This window comes from Acinonyx jubatus, chromosome E3 (assembly GCF_027475565.1).
Source record: "Acinonyx jubatus isolate Ajub_Pintada_27869175 chromosome E3, VMU_Ajub_asm_v1.0, whole genome shotgun sequence".
Taxonomy (NCBI): domain Eukaryota; kingdom Metazoa; phylum Chordata; class Mammalia; order Carnivora; family Felidae; genus Acinonyx; species Acinonyx jubatus.
In genome coordinates this window covers 29,130,995-29,147,248 of record NC_069398.1, presented here as the reverse complement: position 1 = coordinate 29,147,248, position 16,254 = coordinate 29,130,995, and the positions used below count along the sequence as shown (strand labels likewise).

At 39.8% G+C, this 16,254-nt stretch overlaps 1 protein-coding gene across 1 annotated transcript in view; it reads right to left on the bottom strand.

Annotated features, from left to right (window-relative positions):
* Positions 1-16,254, bottom strand: part of LOC106987444 (NXPE family member 3-like) — a 71,122-nt gene that overhangs the window by 25,458 nt on the left and 29,410 nt on the right. The window contains 3 exon segments of the mRNA XM_053212951.1: positions 2,005-2,119; positions 8,171-8,376; positions 8,677-8,834. Of these exon segments, the coding sequence (XP_053068926.1) occupies positions 2,005-2,119; positions 8,171-8,175 (120 nt within the window). The 5' untranslated portion in view covers positions 8,176-8,376; positions 8,677-8,834.

Here is a 16,254-nt window from a genome sequence, read left to right as displayed (position 1 = left end):
CTATTTCTTCCTGTTTCAGTTTTGGTAGTTTGTATATTTCTAAGAATTTGTCTGAGATCTTACTTCTTTTCTGACAAAGGCATTTAGTGCTATAAATTTCCCTGTGAGTATCCTACAAAAATTAATAGGTCTGTTTTCATTTTCCATTTGTTCAAAATACTTTACAATTTCCTTTAAGATTTTCCTTTGACCCATGAACTATTTAGATGTTGCCTAGTTTCCAAATATTTGGGAGTCTTCTCGAAATCTTTCCATTATTGATTTCTAATGTATTTTCAATGTGATCTGAGAACACAATTTTGTATGATTTGAAACATTTTAAATTTATTTAGACTTGTTTTATGATTCAGAATACAATCTATTTTGGTAAACATTCCATAAGCACTTGAAAAGAATGTGTATTCTTCTGTGTTGTGCGGAGTGTTCTATAAATGACATAATTGGGTCAAGTCAGTTGGTACCGTTGTTCACATCTTCTGTATGTTAACCTATTTTCTGTCAATTTATACTGTCAATTGTAGATGAAGGGATATTGAAATCTCTAATTGTGAATTGTCATTTTTTATTTGAAGTCCTGTAAGTTTTTGCTTCACATATTTTGAAACTCTGTTATTAGATGCATAAACAGGTCTGTTATGTCCTCTTGACGGATTGCTGAATCGATCCTTTTAATGTTATGAAATATTTCCCTTTATAGCTTCAATTCCAGTCCAACACCTCAGGGTCTATTCCAGTCTTCCCTTTCCGTATTTGTAAGTCCTTCAATAATGGAAACTGGTTTCTCATTATCCTGAATGCATTTACTTACTTGCCTGATTTCCCTGTATGAAACCAATTTCCCAACATCTCCCTGCTCTTGTCCAGCTGCCACCTTTCTTGACTGCCTTCCTCCATAATTCCCAAGGGCTTATCACTCTATAGTGGTATCAGGAAATGCCATCTCTTGAAGTAATCTTTTCCTCTGCTAGGATCATATCCCTAAGATACATACTCTATCTTGAGACAGCACTTTTCTACTAAATTCTCATTTCCTGTTCTCTGATAAAGAACTCAAAACAAGAAAATATGTTCAAGAAAAGATTCTCAGTTTCACCAGAACTAGTCAGAGCAACAACAAAAATAAACTTATCTCAGGCTAAATGGCAAAAAGTTTGAACTAACGCCCAGAAAACGGAGCTATAGAAGCAACTCAGTTTGAAGACAACTGCTATTTAGCTTAACATAAATGATTTGTCCTTTGTACATACATAGATTTCTATCTTTAAGGTTTCTTTTATTTTTTCCCTTAAATTTTTTAAATGTTTTCTTTTGTTAAAATTTTTTAATGTTTACTTATTTTTGAGAGAGAGAGACAGAACACACAGCAGGGAGGGGCAGAGAGAGAAAGAGAAAGGGAGAGACATAGAATCCGAAGCAGGCTCCAGGCTCTGAGCTGTCAGCACAGAGCCCAACGTGGGGTTTGAACTCACAAACCATGAGATCATGACCTGAGCTGAGTTGGACGCTTAACCAACTGAGCTACCCAGGCGCCCCTATTCCTGATAGAGCTTCTTTTTGAATAGTTCAACTTTTTTTTTTTTTCTTAGTGGAACCAAGGGGAAAAGGAAACTCTTACATATATGCAGAGGTAGAGAGGGACAGCAGGGCATCCTTAGAGACAGGTATGGGGGCTATCTCAATTTTAAGATCTAGAAAGGAGCCAGGTGGGCTGGAGCAGAAATATAGCACCTTGGGGGAAAGAAAGCATGGAGAGCTCAGGTTTCCTTCTTCCCCTCAGTTTTTCAGGCTAGTGTTTTGGACTCCCTTACAGTTACCCCTACCTGCTATAATTTGCTCATTCTTTTTCTAAGAGCTTGTCCCTCTTGGACACTTCTGTTTCTGGATTAGAAACAGGAAAATGGAATGATGAAATGGAGAGCCTCCTTCAGCCTCCTTCTCCTGGATGGAAGCAATTGGTTCAAGCTCTATGGATAGAGAGAGACAAGTGGAAAGAAATATACTTACACAGATTGCAATGACTGATCCCACAATCACAATCATGTGCCACCTGAACGGTCTGATGAATAGGTCTGTGGAAGCCTGGAGTTGTTTACTAGACATCTGGTGTGTGATCAAGACCCTAAATAGATAAAAGTGTCAAATCAGAAGCAGTGTCATTATAAACATGGTGCAATATGAGTTTTCTACTGTCTCCCCCATAAAGAAGATGGATAATGACAATCACCATGGATGAGATGACTTTTGTAGAAGTTCAAGTGTCCAGTGGAGAAGTTTCAACACACCCTTGGAGCAATTATGATCCAGCAATTCTATTCATGTACACAAAAAACTTATATGAGAATGTTTTATTCATAGTATACCCAAATTGAAAAAGAAAACACAAATATCCACCAATGGAAGAATAGATAAGCAAGTTTTGGTATGTTCATACAATTGAATAACAACTAGCAATAAAAAGAAAACAACTACAAATAAATGCAATAACATGAATGACTTTCAAAAAATATCAGGTTGAGTGAAAAAAGCAAAACCCAAAAGGTATATATTACATGGTTCTTTTAATAAGAAGTTCTAGAAGAGGCAAACTAATCTATGGTGATAGAACTCAGAATAACAGTTGGCTCTGGCAGAAGGGGTTGACTAAAAGGGGGCATGAAGGAACCTTATGGGGTTCTGGAAATGTCCTTTATCTTGAATTGGGTGATGTTTTTTATATATTATATACATTTGTCCAAATTAGTTATAGACAGATCTGTGCATTTGACTATATGAAAACTATATCTCAATAAAGAGAAGAAAAGATAAGCATGTATACTTATATAATTCATAACTAAATTTTGCACACTATCAGCATGGTGGAGATGGTGCATGGGGTAAGATTAAGGGATATGAGAGTACACTAAGTATTTGTATCATTCAAGGGGGAATATACAGATGATGATATACTTCTTTTTGATACTATTATGAATGAAACTGTTTGTATTTTTTTTAAGTTTATTTATTTTGAGAGAGACAGAGAGAGACAGAGACGGGGGGCGGGGGGGGGAAAGAGACCCAAGCAGGCTCCACACTGTCAGTGCAAAGCTCAGTGCAGGGCTTGAACTCAGGAACTGTGACAGCATGACCTGACCAAAATCAAGAGTCAGATGCTTAACCAACTGAGCCACTTAGGTACCCCAAATGAAATTTTTTTATTTTTGGATTGTTCACTCATAGTGTTTAGGAATAGAATTTTTTTTTGGCATATTAATCCTTGCAACCTTGCTGAACTTGTTTGTTAGCTCTAAAAGTTTTCAGCGCATTCCGTAGAATTTTATTTATACAAGATCATGTCATCTGGAAAATAGAGGGAATTTCACTTCTTCCTTTCAAATCTATATGCTTTTTTTTAAACACTTTTTTAATGTTTTTATTTATTTTTGAGACAGAGAGAGACAGAGCATGAGCAGGGGAGGGGCAGAGAGAGGAGACACAGAATCCAAAGCAGGCTCCAGGCTCTGAGCAGTCAGCACAGAGCCCAACGCGGGGCTTGAACTCACAGACTGTGAGATCATGACCTGAGCTGAAGTCAGATGCTTAACCCACTGAGCCACCCAGGCGCCCCCAAATCTATATGCTTTTTATTTCATTTTCATACTTGGTTTCTCTCACTACCTCTGGTACAATATTAAAATCAATAAGGGGTAAGTAAAATAAGAAATCAATAGAGGTGGGGTGCCTGGGTGGCTCAGTTGCTTAAGTGTGGGGCTTTGGCTCAGGTCATGATCTTGCAGTTCATGAGTTCAAGCCCCACGTTGGGCTCTGTGCTGACAGCTCAGAGTCTGGAGCCTGTTTCAGATTCTGTGTCTCTCTCTCTGTGTGTGTCCCTACCCCACTCATATCTTGTCTCTCTCTGTCTCTCAAAAATAAATAAAAACATTAAAAATTTAAAAAATAAAAAAAGTAATCAATAGAGGTAAGTAAACATAAGCACAAGTAACAAATATAAGACTAAAAATAGAATGTACAATGTTTAAACCATCAGGAAAAATATTTGATTTATCCATTGAAAAGCAGGGAAGGACAGCGGCACCTGGGTGGCTCAGTCAGTTTAGCGGCTGACTTCAGTTCATGTCACAATCTTGTGGTTTTTGAGTTTGAGCCCCGCATAGGGCTCTGTGCTGACAGTTCAGAGCCTGGAACCTGCTTTGGATTCTGTGTCCCCCTCTCTCTCTGCCCCTCCCCACTCATGCTCTCTCTCTTTCTCTCAAAAATAAATATTTTTTTAAAAGGCTATTTCTTTAAAAAAACAAAAACAAGGAAAGTAGGGAAGGAGAAAAAAAGAAAGTACAATAAATGGGAAATTTGAAATACATTAGAAGAAACAAGTCATAATTTATACAGTCATTGAAATAAATGTAAATAGGTTAAACTCACCAATTAAAAGACAGTGGAGTGCAATCAAGAACATATGCTCTTAGTAGACCTCTCACCACAAGAAAACACAAAAAAAGGATATAGGCTTAACTACATTCCAACCTCTCCTCCCAAACTCACCAGATTCAATCTCTCTACCACAGAAAGGAAGTGAATGAAGAGTTCAAGAGCTGACAGAAACATTACATTAATGGCTGCCCCTGCTAGATGGAAACATCAGAAGTGAGGGATAAGTGTTTTCTCTACCACGACCTCTGTAATATACAAAGAACTCTTACCAATTGATTAGAAAAAGATAATATCATGGACAAATGGCAAATGTCACAAATAGTTAGGTTTGTCAAATAGCCAGCCTTAGGAATAGGTGCTCAAATTCACTAAAAGCCAGAAAACTATAAATGAAAACAACAATGAGATATAATTCCCTATTTCTGCCTAAAACGTGGAAGAAAAGAAAGGAGGAAAATAAATTATGCTCGTGAAACTTTGAAGTGTTTAAAGCTTTTTGTTGTTGTTGTTTTAAGCTTATTTATTTACTATGAGAGAGAAAGAGAGCTGGGGAGGGGCAGAGAGAGGGAGACAGAGAATCTCAAACAGGCCCCACATTCACAGCGTGGAACCCACTGCAGGGCTTGAACTCACGAACTGTGAGATTATGACCTGAGCCAAAATTCAGAGTCAATGCTTAACTGACTGAGTCGCCCAGGCATCCCTGTTCAAGCCTTTTTGGAAGGCAATCTGGCCACATATATGAATATTTACAATGCAAATACTCTTTAAACCAGCAATTCTGGCTCTTAGATAGCTATCCTAGAGAAATAAAAGAACCTATTTGAAAGGAATGGGATATTTATTGCAGCACTGCTCACTGTGGTCCAGACTGGAAACCAAGCATATGTATATTAATAGGGGAATTCTACCATGTTATGCAATGAAATGTTGATATGGGATAGAATTATACTAGGTAACTTGGAAGTGTGAACATAAGGTATTACTAAATAAGAAAAGCAAGGTGATAAAAGTATGGATTGAAGTATATCACATTTCAAAACCAAGAAAAAATCTATCTATTTGCTTATAAAGTATATGTATATTATGTAAGCATAGATACACAGACATACACATATCTCTGTATGACAGTAATTGAGTATGGAGAAAAATATAGAAGGGTACACAGGAGATAGTAACATATGTAGGACAGAAATAGGGAGATAAGTGTTCATTTAGGAAGAAGAGATAGGAAGAAAGAAAAAATTCATGATTTTAAAATACACACACACACACACACACACACACACACACACACACAGTATGTGTAATATCATCCCATTCATGTAAAACTATACACATGTGTGTCTGAATGCATAAAGGGGTTCTTGAAAGGATGGTCACCAAACTGTTATCTCAAGGTAATGAGATTTCAGGTGTCTTCTATTTTTCTCTTTATATTTCCATGTGTTATTCAAATTCAAATAAAAAGCATGTGTTATTTATATGATCACACTTTAATTACGGAAATAAAAAGTGTACTTTTATGGAGGAATTCTCTTCCTCCTCCACTGAGGCTGGATTCCAATAAAGGACAGGATTAGGTGGGGCAAAGACGGGCATATCCCTAAGTACTACTGCCTTGGTGGCCGATGACATATTTAAGTAGGAGAGGACCATGTTTAAGTAAGAGTCCAAAGGACTACTTATAAAGGGCACATGGGCATGGGGCCTCTTTCAAGTTGTCTAGAGCCAGAGAGAGAGATGCATCCACTGGAAACCTGGCCTGGAGCTTGAAAACCAGGCCTTCCACTATCCACCGTGAATCCTGGGACTGGCAAAGAGCTAATGCTGCCAGACTCAGTGGCAACCTGGTTCTTGGGTAGGATGGGAGACCATCAAGCTGAGGATAAACTGAGACTCCTCTTGACCTTCTGCATTACTTTCTGCCTGTTCTCTAACCCAGAGCAGCAAAGAGCCCTGGGCCAAGTGAGTGGTATCACCAATGTCATTATAATTTTCTGTATTATTGTCTCCAACAGTGCCCATGTGGAGACTGAGTGAATATAAAATATCCAAATGCAATTAAAATTATGAGGCCCCATTAAAAACATGAAGCCATTAGCAGTAACACAGCCACCTGGGCAGATTTTTAGCTTCTGCCCAAATGAAGATGGAAGGCAGGAGAAGTGTATGAAAGAGATTCAGTCCCCCAGTAGCTATTAGCAAACTCCAGAAACACTCCCCTTCCATCTCTTTTCTTGAAATGTGAGGACTTGGCCCCCAATTCCACTCACCTAGTCACTCTTTCACTCTATCAAGCACCTAGAAACTCCACCCCTGCTTCTTTGTACTTGTAATATTGGACAGACTTCCTTAAAATATAAAAGCTACTGGCACTGCTCTAATAAATCCAGTCATCCTACACTGTCAGGCATCTGCTTCCAGATTACTACCACATCAGGTTTATTCAACATCTTATCAAATCTAAGGCAAATACTAATAAGAGAATTTCACTTGGGATAGAGCCAGGGATCTCTTCCCTGACTTCATAAAGCAGCTGCAACCTATTCTTTAATTCCTCTCCCTCCAGCTCCTCCTTTAAGAGGGAGGGCTTATGTCTTCCTCTGCACTTCTTGTGGCTGTTGGAAGACCTGGGAATCCAGACCATCCTTCTTTAGAAATTCCAGACATCCTACCACTCAATTGCTCCTTTTCACTCCTGAGACAAGGTTGCAGGCTCCATATTCTCCCCAACACAGCTCTGAGACCTAGGCAGACACATTCAGCTAGGGCAGACCAAGAAGAGGAACCAATCTACCTAATTAGAAGTGCCACCCAGGGCAGAGTCAAGTTGACATCATAACTCAAACACTAGAGGGACGACAGCAAAACCGTGTCAGAGAGGCTTATTCAGCTAATGAATAAGTCACTACTGTAATATACACTTGAACATACTGTTGCAATTTGGGTGGCAATCAGCAGGTTCCCCAGCCAGCACTGTATTCAGGATCACCTAAACGACTGCTATGCATCAGGCAATGGTCAATAGGAGCAAAAAGGGAAGTAGGAACGAAGGAGACCCCTTTGCCACCACCCAATGTCACCTCCCTTTTCCTTTTCCTCCAGTTCTTGAGTGAGAATGAGCATGCAGGGAAACCATGAGGTAGGCTACAGAACCACAGGGTCAGCTATGGGCTTACTTGTGTAGCACCACACTCTAAAATACCTTGGTCATCATCCTTGGCTCTGCACAGTTGGATGCTGGCTACTGCCTAGCAGGGGTGGACACCTAATATTCTAACCTAGAGATACTCCACATCTCACCCTCCTCCCAACCACGAACCTGCTCCCAGTTCTGCACAAGGTTGCCAGTGCTAACAAGGTTGCCATCTCTGAGGTCTTTTTCTCCATTAGCTTTCTCAAGTTCCCAGCAATATTTGACACTGTTGACCACTTTCTCCACCCTGAAGCTTTACCCAAGTCTCCTGTTTTCTTAATCACTTGGGCACTGCCTCATACCCCCTTCTGTGGACATTACCCAATGTTCTGTTTGTACATACCACTTTCCGAAAACCAGGTGCCATATCCTGTGCCCTTCTTTGTATTCCACACAACAATAAGGACAGTAATTTGCCCAGATGATGATTTTAATTCATGCTGGTTGCTTGACAAGTAGACCAAATACCCTGTTCCCCAACTTGAGTCTGCCCATGTGTCCACTTTCTCTGCTCACATTTCCTTTCTGAAGCCTCAGCCTGCTTACCTCATCTCAGGATACCTCTCAGCTCTTCTTGTTCTTTCTATCTTTCCTCTGTAAAGTCCCCAAAGTCTTGTTTCCTCTTTTCATAGCAACTCACAGGGTAACATCCTGCCAATGGCTCAAATATTGCCCAAGTATGGCATCTCCAAACGTGAGGATGACATGGCTAGTCACCACCCAGAATGAAGTCAAATGTGGAGAGAAGGCACCTGTAGTAGGAAAGAGAGCCACGCTTCTCATCAGAATAAAGTTAGAGGCTGAAAACACAACAGCAAAGAAGAAATGTCTTCTTATTCCTTATTCCTTCTTATTCCCTGCAGGGGAATAAGTCTGCAGGCAAGAGGAGCTTAATCACTGTAAAACACTATGGTCCAAACCCCCAAAGAATAACGACTTCCTCTTCCCACTCACCAGAAAGCCTTTTCTACTGATTGTTGAACAAAGCAAATACTGGCGAGAGGGCCATGTACATCTCCTTTCTAAAAAGAAACTAGACTTGAAGCTAATACCTAGGAAGATGCAGGGAATGTGCAGGATGATGTCCTTGCTTGAAGATTGAGTGCTTTTTTCCTGAGTCAGAATTTTCATTGTCTTCTGTGTAGCATTCAAGCACTAAGAAGTGAAAAGGGACCCAAGTTGGGGGCCGGGAGGATTCCCAGTGTCATGGCTGTAGGAAATGCATGAGAGGTTAGGGGAAAAAGACAAACTTTGAAATCCGAGTTTACACAGGAAAACATTATTTTGATTCTATTTCCAAAATAGATAATACAAATTATTTGATCAGACAAAATAAGAAAGACTGATTTACAAAAAGGAAAACTCAGAAAGCAGAGAGGGAAGTATTCTGGCCAGAGTCTAGTAAGGAGACAGAAATCCCACTAGATTGAGCAGAGAGAATTTAATATCAAGAATCGTTAACCAGGTATAAAGAGCTGTGCATAGGTAACTGGAAAAGCAGGAGAACACTATGTTGTTGGGTAGGTTCCAACTGCCGGAAGCAGCCACTACCCTTGGGACTGAGGGAGTCTAGCCAAGTTGTTAGAACGGTAAACACTTAGAAACGTAGGAGTCCATGGAGATAGTACTCAGACCTCTGCGGAGTGGCGCTGCCCAATTGGTTCTGAAAGTGTTGAAAAAACCACAAACTTGATCAGCTTCTGCTCCTGGAAGCAATAGGTGCCACCAGTGTGAGGAGGGTATCTGACTCGCTGGAAGGACACAAGCAGCAATCCCATAAGAAGCAGACAGGAATAGCAAATCCTGTCTCTTTGCAAGTCCTCTCTTTCCTGCAGCCTTGCCCTCTACTTCTGGCATCCTCTATTGGAAGAGCCTAACAGGCAACCAGCAGGTAGAGCAGCAATGTTTGCGGAGTCCCAGCCCCAGACTCACAAAGTAGAGCACAGAAGGGTAAGTTTGGAACTGAGAGACAATAGCATACCTAACAGCAGAGGCAGACAAAACAGTAATTAAACTTGTTGCCTAGAAGTTGTTCCATGTGAGAGGTGCCTGGGTGGCTCAGTCAGTTGAGCCTCTGACTTGATTTTGGCTCAGGTCATGAGCCCAGGGTCATGGGATAGAGCCCCCCATCAGGGTCCGGGCTGACTGTGGAGCCTGCTTAACATTCCCCCTCTCTCCCTATGCCCCTCTCCCCTGCTCATGCACGCTCTCTCTAAAACAGAGGTAGTAATAATTAAAAAAAATAAGTTGCTCCACGTAAGCAATCAACTTAGCTATAGGTTTTCTAGCAATAAGGCCAACACTAAGGTTTATAAAATGTTTTCTTTCCTAGTAAAGCAAGATACAGCTTTGGAGAAAAACACTCTGTTAACTAAACTGGAGAAGACACAGTGGAGGGAGGAGGGTTGTCTGGGGGAGAACTTGAGATAACAAGGTCTCTAAGGGAATGGAGTTTGGCTGAGTTGGATCATAGTTGCAAGGACTAAGGGAGAGGAGTCGTGCTCAGGGGTTTGCAATGTGAGGGTCCAGCATGCTGGTTTCTTTCTGGGTCAGAATTTCCATCATGGGCTACTGTCACTTTCAACTAGCTGTTTCCTGAGTTTTCAGGCAAGGCTGAGAGCTGAATACAAAATAAGTAATCACCTAAAACCATATCCAGGAAGTGTCAAGCATTTACCTTTTCCCTGGGATATACATTGCAAGGCAAGGGCTCAAGCCCTGCTACTAGTCCAGGAAACCACTTTGGGTATGACATACAAATCCTCAGAGATCTTCTCGCTTAATTCTGCTACCTCACCTCTTCCCTCACCCTGTCCCCATCTCAAAAAATGTTGCCATGTGATTTATATCCTTCCTGGGCATCTCTGTTTCCCAGCCTGGAATGTCCTTCTATCTGGAATGTCGTAGAATGCTCTGTGTCTGGCTAATTCACAATCCTCTTTCAGAACTCAGCTCAGGTATCTCCCCTTTGTGAAATTCTTCCCTAGGCCCCAGAGGCTGGGTCACATGCCTATCCTGTTACTCTCCATAGCTCACCTCTGTTATAACATTTACTGTATGAAATTGCAACTGCCAGTTACCAGGGGCAGCATAATAACGGACCCTGATTAATCAGAATTCTTACTTTCCAGAGATGGAAGCTAATTCTGGCTGATTAAAGAATAAGGGGTATTAATAAGAGGATTCTGTGTACTCCCCGTACTGCTGGGAGACTGGAAAAGCAAGCTTGAATGCTAAGTAAGCTTCTAGGAACTAGAAGGTCTAAGAAACACTCAGCCCTTAATTAAGGGTCTAAGGAACCCTTACACCATGCTCTGAACATGCCTGCTGAGGCGCCCATCACCAGTGCTGCTGCCTGACAATCACTGGGAGAAATATCTGCTGTTGTTTACACCAAGGATGCCATTTTTTGTGCCAGGAGCCTGACCTTGCAACTAGCACCACTGATACCACCCTTACCAGCAAAATGGATTCTGTGTGAACCTCATTTTTCAGGTCACTCATGTCTGAATTGAAGGATGTGATATTATGAAAGCCAAGAATAGGAGAGTTTCATAAAGGAAGGCGTGGTCCATGATGTAGAAAAAAATCAAAAGGTAAGGACTGGATAGTGTTCATTGGATATACCCTAAAAGGGGTTTACCTTAATAAGAGCAGTTTTGGTTGACTGGAAGGGAAAGCAGGGTGAGATGTGAAAGGGAGGAAATGAAGTTGGGGAGACCCCTCTTTCAATAATAATAGCACTGCAGCTTGAAGGCGTTCTCACTGGCCAAATCTGGAGTAATTTAAGAATCAATTCAAAGGAAGTATGTCCTTGGTAGTATTATCTGTGGAAAATTCTGTGAGATCTGAAATAAATGTAGGTTTATCCAGAAACCATATGTATTTTCTTCTGTAAGATGCCCGGAGGCAACATGAATCTAGAAGCACTTAAATTAATGTTGATCTAGAGATTTTTGAAGCCACCCAAGTGATGCCAATTTTGGTTGAAAATCAGCATGAGGACTGGCTTATGGCTATAAAGTATTAGTGGACACTTTCCCCTGCAGTTCTACTCATCAGATGTGCCCAAAGTAGTTTTCCTTGTGCTCCTTGGGTCTGGAATTATATCTCTATATTACCCTTAGCCTAAGGGTAGAGTCCTTTGAGATCACAGTTTGTCTAGGGCTCTTCTATTAGTCTGGGCACTTAGACCTTGTCTTTCCTTTCCAAGGCTACAAAACAGATGCTAAGAATTAAAATTATCACCAATATTAGACATATCACCAATACACATGATGAAGTTGTGTAAAACTAAATACATATGTGTGCAAATGAGTATAATAAAAATAGGGAGATCTGAATAAGACTGGTAGATTGTATCAATGTTAATATCCCAGTTGTGATATTGTACTATCTATCCCAAATATATTAAGTAAGAAAAAAAGGTACAGAATAGTCTATGCTATATGTTACCTTTTGCTAATGGTGTGCTGTGGGATTTGGTCCAACTACCCTGATGAAGACAACAGAAAAAAAGCAATTAAAAGAAAGTTTTAAAAAATTATCAGGAGAGAAAAGGGAAAGGATTAGAGCTCAGAGATAAAATAAAGCTGGTTCTAAACGAGGGGTATTTGTGAATAGAGAAAGCAGACATACAAAGCTCTGCTTCTGCCATTCTTAAGAGGTCAAGTGAACATAGGTCAAGTCCTTTGGCAATCAAGGAGGAAGACTTTAGTGAAATACGTTTTGCTTTTGGCTGAGACCCCCAAAACACCTGGGATTATTTACCAATCCATGAAAGTTCCCTGAAAGGTGGAGATGTATTTTTGGTGGAGCAATAGGGGTTGGAACTTAGCACCTACCAAGGGAGAGCCCTAGTGTTATGTTCCCTGTACTGGGCTAGAAACTGAACTTTACTCTGGATGTTGGTGTGTACTATATTCTCAGAGACTATAAAGATGGCTCACAAAACTTCAAACTTTGTTCCTGAACTATAAACACTCTCAGATGTCTGCTGGAATGAAAAGTCTTCTTCAGAATATGATAACATTGCCTAACGTCTTACATTATACATAAAAGTATCTTTTCAAATAGAATGTCCAGGAAACAATCAAGTATCACAAGACATATGGTGAAGCAAGACAAAACAAGCCAGGAGAATACAGTGCGAAAAATAGAACATAATTAATTTGCGGTCCTGGAGGAAAGAAGAAAAGAATGGAAAAAGTTAATATTTGAAGAGATAATGGCTGAGAATTTCCCCAATTAAAGATGTAATGAAGGGCATCAATCTACTGTTTCAAAGATCCCAACAAAGTCGAAGAATTTTTTGGAAAATCCACATTAAATAACATTTGACTGAAAATACAGAAAAATCCAATGAAAAATAAGAGAAGACAAAAAGTGATCAATGCTAAGAATGAAATAAAGACTATCACTAAAGACTCTGCAGACATCAGAGGTATAAGGGAATACTGCAAACAACTTTACACACATAAATTTGACATTGTAGATGAAATGGATCAATTCACTAAAAAGCACAAACTATTAAACTCACCTAATATGTAACAGTTACTTTGAATAGTGCTATAACTATTAAGAAAAATGTAAGCATATAACCAAACGCAGTATGTGTACCTTGTCTGAATCCTGATTCAAACAAATGTAATAGAAAAAGATCCACCATATAAATAGCAACCAAAGAAAGTTGGTATAGACATTAAGGCAAACATCATTTCTACAGATAGGAAAGGTTTTCTCATAATGATAAAAAGCTCAATTTGCCAGTAATATATAATAATTCTAAACAGCTATGCATCTAATAATATGGCATCAAGGGCACCTGGCTGCCTCAGTTGATGCAGTGTGCGACTCTTCATCTTGGGGTTGTGAATTCGGGCCCCATGTTGGGTGTAGAGATTACTTAAAAATAAAATCTTAAAAAAATGGCATCAAGTAAATAAAGGAGATTTTTATATGTACCTATCAGTAATTGGTAAAATAACTATACAAAAGATTAGTAATGATGTAAAAGATTTGAACAACATGATTTTATTTTTTAATTTTTTTTTAATGTTTATTTATTTTTGAGAGAGACAGAGACAGAATGCGAGTGGGTTCGGGGCAGAGAGAGAGGATGACACAGAATCCGAAGCAGGCTCCAGGCTCTGAGCTGCCAGCACAGAGACCAACACGGGGCTTGAACTCAAGAGCTGTGAGATCATGACCTGAGCCGAAGCCGGACGCTCAACCTACTGAGCCACCCAGGCACCCCTGAGCAACATGATTTTAAAAAACAGTCCTATTTAGTCAATAAATTAAGTATCAACTGTAGAATATGCATGCGAATATTTACAAAATTGATTGTATCCTGGACTAAAAAGCAAGGCTTATCAAATCTAAAAATATTTAAATCATATGAAATATGTTTTCTGGTCACAATGCAATTATATTAGAAATCAATGACAAAGGGGCACCTAAGTGGCTCAGTCGGTTAAGCATCTGACTTCAGCCCGGGTCATGATCTTGTGGTTTGTGAGTTTGAGCTCCGCATCGGGCTCTGCGCTGACAGCCTGGAGTTTGGAGCCTGTTTCTGATTCTGTGCTCCCTCTCTCTCTGCTCCTCTCCCGCTCACGCTCTGTCTCTCGTTCTCAAAAAAATAAACATTAAAAAAAAAGAGAGAAATCAATGACAAAAATAGTATTAATGGAAAGATATTTCTTATCTCTCAGTTGAAACCACACTGAACTAAAAATTCGGTATAACAACAGTTATTCAGTATAATCACAATTATGCAATATAATCATAAAAATTCCAACAGGAATTGTTTTCAATTTCACAAATTGGTGAAAGATTTCTATGGAAGCTCAAAAGGCCAAAAAAAAAAAAAATCTGCCAAGGCCCTTTTATTTTTAAAAATTTTTTTAATGTTTCTTTATTTCTGAGACAGAGAGAGACAGAGCACGAGTGGGGGAGGGGCAGAGAGAGACGGAGACAGAATCCGAAGCAGGCTCCAGGCTGTGAGCTGCCAGCACAGAGCCCAACGCGGGGCTCGAACTCACAAACAGCGAGATCATGACCAAAGCCGAAGTCGGACGCTCAACTCACTGAGCCACCCAGGCGCCCCATGCCAAGGCCCTTTTAAAGAACAAAAATGTAGGTCTTGTCTACCAGAAATGCAGAATTATTACGGAACTTTAGTAATGAAGACTGGGTGGTACTGGCGCAGATATAGACAAATCGACTCACTGTACAGAATAGACAGCCCCAAACAAATCGATACATTGACACCTGATTTGCATGGAAGATGTACTGCAGAGCTATGGGGGATGGATGGATTTCTCAGTCAACGTGTCAGGTCAATCAGGTATCCAAACATCCAAAACTTTTTTTCTTTTTATGTTTATTTTTGAGGGAGAGAGAGAGAGAGACAGAGTACGAGCAAGGGAGGGGCAGAAAGAGAGGGAGACACAAAAACTGAAGCAGGCTCCAGGGTCTGAGCTGTCGGCACAGAGCCTGATGTGGGGCTTGAACTCATGAACCGTGAGATCATGACCCGAGCCGAAGTGGGACACTTAACCGACTGAGCCACGAGGCACCCCCAAAACTTTTTTTTAAAATGCTGTTTCATAAGTAATCCAGAGAAATTCAAATTAAAACCACATGAGTCACTACTACACACCCACAAGTTTTGTCAAATATTTTTAAATGATAATATCAAATGCTGGCAAGAATGTGGAACAAGAAATGCTTGTGAAAGAGTAAACAGGTAAAACCACTTCTTAAATACTGGCAGAACCCAGTAAGTTGAAAGATAATCTACTCTCTGATCAGCAAAACCACCACCAGGTGACACCCTGCAGAAATGCCTATTTATGCAGGCTGTAGAGTTACATGCACAAGAACACAGCAGCATTTTTCATAACAGCCCATCAACAGTAGAATGTAAACATATAGGGTAATATAATCATACAATGAAATATAAGTGAAAAAGGATGAACTGCAATTATATGAAAGAATATGGATGAATCTTAAATACTTCATTGAGCAAAAGAAGCTAGACAAAACAGAAGTCATACTGTATGTTGTCATTTATATGAAGTTGAAAATCGGGTAAAATGCACATATATTGTTTGGGAATGCCTTCTAAGTTGGTAAAACCATAAAGAAAGACCAGGGCAAAAATATTATAAAAGTTAGAATAATGAGTACATCTAGAATAATAGGAGAAAGGGAGGGATATAACTTGGGAGGGACATGGTATCAGAGGCTTCTGGAGTAAAGGTCTTTTTCTCTTATTTAGGGTGGGAGTTATATGAGTGATCATTTTATAACAATTTGTTGAACTGTTTCATGCATTTTCTGTTTTGGTATATAATAAAATTTTAAGTAAAATTACATACATCCATTATATATATGCATGAATACATATACATTTAATATAGTGACTCAACAATTCCTTACATCACCTAGTGCTCATCACAACATCCCTCTGCAAATGCTTAAGTTAAATCTATCAAGTCTTTAAATTTGTTTTTATAGGGAATACAAGAAATAGAGGACGAACTAAATGTCACCATCAGGGAGCAATCAGAAATGTCCAGAAGGTGGGACATTTATTTGACAGGACAACTGGCCCTGACTTTTCC